Source organism: Stegostoma tigrinum, unplaced genomic scaffold, assembly GCF_030684315.1.
Source record: "Stegostoma tigrinum isolate sSteTig4 unplaced genomic scaffold, sSteTig4.hap1 scaffold_526, whole genome shotgun sequence".
Taxonomy (NCBI): domain Eukaryota; kingdom Metazoa; phylum Chordata; class Chondrichthyes; order Orectolobiformes; family Stegostomatidae; genus Stegostoma; species Stegostoma tigrinum.
In genome coordinates this window covers 641-6,208 of record NW_026728457.1, presented here as the reverse complement: position 1 = coordinate 6,208, position 5,568 = coordinate 641, and the positions used below count along the sequence as shown (strand labels likewise).

The 5,568-nt window shown below is 40.9% G+C and overlaps 1 protein-coding gene across 1 annotated transcript; it reads left to right on the top strand.

Annotated features, from left to right (window-relative positions):
* Window positions 1-1,727: 1,727 nt before the first annotated feature.
* On the top strand, window positions 1,728-4,390 carry LOC125448619 (probable G-protein coupled receptor 139; the record flags this gene model as incomplete). Its single annotated transcript, XM_048524025.2, has 2 exons — window positions 1,728-1,874; window positions 3,516-4,390. Coding segments are annotated over exons 1-2 (972 nt in total), but the record flags the coding sequence as incomplete, so codon positions are not given.
* Window positions 4,391-5,568: the final 1,178 nt, after the last annotated feature.

Genomic DNA, 5,568 nt, shown 5'->3' with positions numbered 1-5,568 from the left:
AGTGGGTATCACTCCCACCTGTGATCCAGCTGTATTGTTTCCACGAATAAACTGTATTCCAGGAACAGCCAATTTTTCAATCCTTCCCCACTACCACATCCCCAGTCTTGATTGGACTTTCTACTCTGATCTTACACAAGGGAGCGGTACTCCTCTCTCTATTGATTTCACAGATTAGCAGTCTCTCAGGCAATATTTCAGAAGGAGTGCAAATATTTTCATTTCTTTTTATCATAGACGGGCTATGTCCTGTATATTTCAATATTTTAACTTGTTTACCTATGCCCTCTGTTCGACCTGAGTAAATCTTACCCAACAAGAGGAAGTCTTTGACAAGATTGGGCGTTATCTTATGATACAGACCATAACTAGACTGTGCACTCTGCTGCAGCGCCTTCAGTTCTCTCATGATTTCCTTCACTGCCTCAAGTAATCCCACTGGTTTAGCCTCTGTTGCCACATCTTCTTTTCGCATTGACTCTCTTAAGCCATCAGCAGTATGCCTTTGTGAGTCTGACCTTACTGCAGTGAAAACACCTGAGGCCTCTCACCGCTTTTCCGCTCTCTTGTGTTTCTTTTTCTGCATGTAGCAAAGCGCTATCCTCCGACACTTCTGCCATCTACAATCCGACCCCACCACCAAAGATATTTTTCCATTCCCTCCCTAGTCTGCCTTCCGCAGAGAACACTCTCTCCGGGGCTCCCTTGTCCACTCCACACTCCACCCCACCACCAAGCCTAGCACACCTGGCACTTCCCCTGCAACCGCTGGAAGTGCTACACTTGCCCCCTCACCTCCTCCCTCACCTCCATCCCAGGCCCCAAGATCACTTTCCACATCAGGCAAATGTTCACCTACACATCTAGAAATGTGGTATATTACATCCGCTGTACACGGTGTGGCTTCCTCTACATTGGGGAAACCAAGCGGTGGCTTGGAGACCGCTTTGCAGAACACCCTCACTTGGTTCGCAACAAACAACTGCACCTTCCAGTCGCAAACCATTTTAACTCCCCTTCACATTCTTTAAACGACATGTCCATCCTGGGCCTCTTGCAGTACCAGACTGAAGGCACCCGAAAGGTTGCAAGAACAGCAACTCATATTCCACTTGGAAGCCCTGCAGCCCAGTGGTATCAATATGGATTTCACAAGCTTCAAAACTTCTCCTCCCCCCACTGTATACCAAAACCAGTCCAACTCGTCTCCGCCTCCCGAACCTGTTCTTCCTGTCACCTATCCCCTCTTCCTACCTCATGCCGCACCTCCATTTCCTACCTACTAACCTCATCCCGCCCCCTTGGCCTGACGAGGTGGTGTGGTTTGTGAGGACGTGAGCAACGCTCCCATTGAATTATGCCAATATCGTCTCTTTAAATCCTGACAGTTAAACTCCCCCATTATAATAATCATGTAATTTTTGTTCTTAATTCCCACTATTGATTTGTTTCAGAGGATGCTGTTGTTTGAATTGTTGGGCATGACCTATTCTGTTCATGTGCAGAATTTGACTAATTCTTGGTTTTCAGGAGAAGGGATAGGATTAACTGGTCAGGACATGCAGTGCTTATGTAAAAATTCCCCTTACACTAGTTGTTGATTTTATTACTTGCCCTAGTGGTTGTAATTAGGTTTCATTAACTCGGGAAATGTTTTTCTGTTCTAATGAATTCTCCATCCTATAAATGAGGGAAGCTTTCCTAACCTCTTAAAGAGACAACAGCCTTATACTTAACAAGAGTCATCAAAATAACTATTATTTATCAAAGGGAAATCATGTCTCTGAGCTTTTGGATCAAGCTGAAGATTCTGTGGGTGATTACTGATGTTCAGAAGATCTACTACCCAGTCTTAGCCACGTTTGGTGTCCCAGGTAAGTTACACCCTGTCAACGATGTTTCAAAAAGAGGAATATAATCATTTGTTTCATTGTAAATTTTCTGACAGATTTTTTTAGTGATCTCCCTCACATTTCAGAAATAAGTAGACATCAAGAAGAATTCTGTTCTTCTCCAAGAATTCATTGACGGTGTAAGACATGCGAGGCAAAAAAATTCTTTCTCTCCTGCTGAAGGATCTAAGTCCTCACATCGATTCTCCTGCTCCTCTGATGCTGCCTTACCTGTTGTGTTCCTCCATTCCACACTGCAGTGACTCTGTTTATCTATCTAGCTGCGCTTTCTTTCTTTCCTTCATTCCTGCTTTCTTCCTTTCTTTCTTTCCTTTCTTTCCGTTCTTGTGCTCTCAAGCTGGGTTAAGATTGGGATTGTTAAAAAACTAACGGCAATTAATAAAATGTATACATGACACAACAGAACAGAACCAGACATCGGAGATTCTGAATAGTTCATTTGTCTCCAGCATTGCTGTGCTTGTTGGTAAATGTGGCTCCAAACTGCAGTTATTCCTTTTGTCTTTCCTGAAAAACCTTTTTGCTTGTTTTAACATTGTTTCACTGATCCATATGTTTTTGGTAAACAATTTATCTTTCATTCCGATACTTATTACAAATTCTCACAGAACATCAAGTACTGAAACAATAATTTGAACTTTATTGTACCCCCACGGAGAAAATCTAAGCCAAGTAACCGAGTTTAGGTATTATCTGAATAATGGTGAATGCTGCCCAGGATTTCAACTGACAGTGGTCTGTCTCTGGAAGTGCCCCGGGTTCAAACTTTAAGCAGTGTTGTTCTTTGAAATGCTGCTGTTGTTTCGTTCTGCTGTTGTATTCTTACACAATTTTGTCTATTATTAATGTTTCGGATACAGCATTATTTTTGATTTGAAAGATTCTTTCATTCCTATCATTAATGACAATTTGGAGACCTCAAGCCTGCAGCATGCCTTCTCACATAATGTCACGCCATTGTTCCTTGCTATATTTGGCGTTGGGTGTCTGTCTACGAAACAGCTTTCCCTGCAGTTGGCCCCTTTAGCTCGGCAGATTATTGTTGCAGACAAATCTTAGTTACTTATTTATTGTGAAGCAGCAGTTTATCAAACAAGCGCTATGTCCTTTCTCTCAGGAAGAAGATTGTTTTCATTGTTACAGAAATTCCTTTTGACAAAGAATGCTTCATTGGAATGTTGTTGTAACTGCTTTTATTACCATTTCTACTTGTCCCATTCATTTTCAGAAACATTGTATTCAACAGTCATTGCTGTTTCTCTCCTTGTGTGACAGGTTATTATTTGTTCAAACAATGAACAGTTACAAATGTTGTGAAGTTTATACTATCAAATACGGTGTTGTATTTTTTTTTTGTTTGTCTCGTTATCATTGACTTGGACTGCAGTCTTTCCATTCTCTGACAAATAGCACATTTAGATTCATTTCTGGATTGAACGTTAAACAGCACATTTCTGATAAGGTTTCATATTGATGCAAATACTTTAAATACTCATTCAGAATTAATTTCACCATTTCCTGGAAATAAAGCAAGCAGAAAAGAAAAGCATTCCTGTGTTATATCTGAGCTATAATTGATCATTTCCACTGTCTTCTTTCAAGTTAACATGATTGCAATAATGATCCTGGTTCGGGGAAAGTGTGGCCTTTCCAAATGTGTCACTTATTACCTGGTGGCCATGGCAGCAGCGGATCTCTTGGTTATTATCTTCGATCTGATACTACGACAAATTCCTATCACATATCGGGACGAGTTTCTTTTCCTGCTTTATATTCACTTGTGCAACATCCATGCTGTTATACTTTATGCTGCCACAGACTGTTCTGTCTGGTTCACCGTCATGTTCACCTTTGATCGCTTTGTGGCCATATGCTGCCAAAAGCTGAGAAATAAACATTGCACCAAGAAAACAGCGTGTGCGATTTTAGGAACAGTGACTGTGATGAGTTGCTTGAAGAACATTTTCTGGTATTTCATGTATTACAACAAATACTGGCTTTCTAATAGCCCATGGTTTTGTCGAGTACCTCCAAATGTAAGTTCTTCAATTGTCTGGACTATTATTGAATTAATGCACTATATAATAACACCATTTGTTCCATTTATTTTGATTCTACTGTTAAACGCATTGACAGTCAGAAACATTATATCAGCCAACAGAGCTCGGAGGAGAGTCCTGGGTCATACGCCTGGGGCCAGTGCCAGTGACGCAGAGATGTTGAGTCGGAGGAAATCCATGATTATGTTATTCATCATATCTGGCAATTTCATCGTGCTGTGGGTGGTATTCATTGCTGATTCCATATTGAAACGATTTGATTACTTGGGATATCCAGTTCCTCTGCCAACATTCGTAAGGGAGATTGGCTTCATGCTCCAGCTCCTGAGTTGCTGCACCAACACCTTTATTTATGCAGTTACCCAGAGGAAATTCAGAGAAGAATTGAAGAATGGAATAATGTTTCCCATCACGAAGGTAGTCCAGATAATTTGATGAGACTTTATGCCAATATTCATGGTTTATCCACCATGTCAATTTACTGTCTTTTAGATTATCCATTCACTGGATTATTAAAATGATTTGAAGCCTGGGCACCCACCAGGATCAGCACTGGTGTCTGAAATGTTCCTGATTTCTACAAATTATTTGAACATTTATTGAAGAGGTATCATCAGTTAGTTTTCAGATGATGCAAGCATTGGTGTGGTGGCAAGTAGTGAGGAGACTAGTTTTAGATTGCAGGAGTATGTAGCCAGCTCGTTGGAAGGGCAGACGGTGTCAAATTGAGTTCGGATGTTCTAATTGTAATGTGATGTACTTGCACAGGGCAAGCAAGGATATGTAATGCATGATGAGCTGTTCCATGGGAACAATATATATTCAAGGTGAATGATTCCTAAACTTTTCAGTCTCATTGCCCACTTTAATGAGGCAAGTAAGACCATGGCACACACACGTCCTTTGAAATCGCATATGCAGTACCCTAGCTCCACAGTCGCTCAGACAGACATTGATATGCATGATCATTAATTCCTCTGGTGTCAAGTCACGTGGATAAAGTGTGGGCTGCTTACCTTTCTGAGTCCAGGCTGAGAGTTGAGGATCAGAGCAGGTGATATTGAAACTGCATTAAACACTGCTTCTAGCTTAGCTCATGTATGATGTTCAGTTCTGGTTTGCAGATTTTAGAAGGGATACGATAGTACAAGAGAAGTTGAAAGGGGAGTTACCTGGATATTACATGGGTAGGAGAGTTTTACTTCTCCAGAGAGATTGATCAGACTGTGCTTGTTTTCATTAGAGCTGGGGAGATTGATCAGGGACATCATTGAGATGTGTCAAATTATGAAGACCACAGATAGAGTAGACAGAAAACCAAACTATTCCTCTTGATGGAGGGGTTAACGACCACTGGCATCGATGTAAGTTAATGAACAGCAAGTTTACAAGAGATGTGAGTAAAACCATTTCATTCAGTAGTTGGTGGTATCTGAAACTCGCTGCCTGTAATTTTTCTGCACGCTGAAATCTATATAAAATTGAAGAGGTTTTTAGCTATGCCTTTGCAATAACAAGGGATTCAAGGCTAATTTGCACATTCTCAGAAGTTGGATTAGAATGGTGAAGTGTTTATTTTGACAGACCGAGTCTTA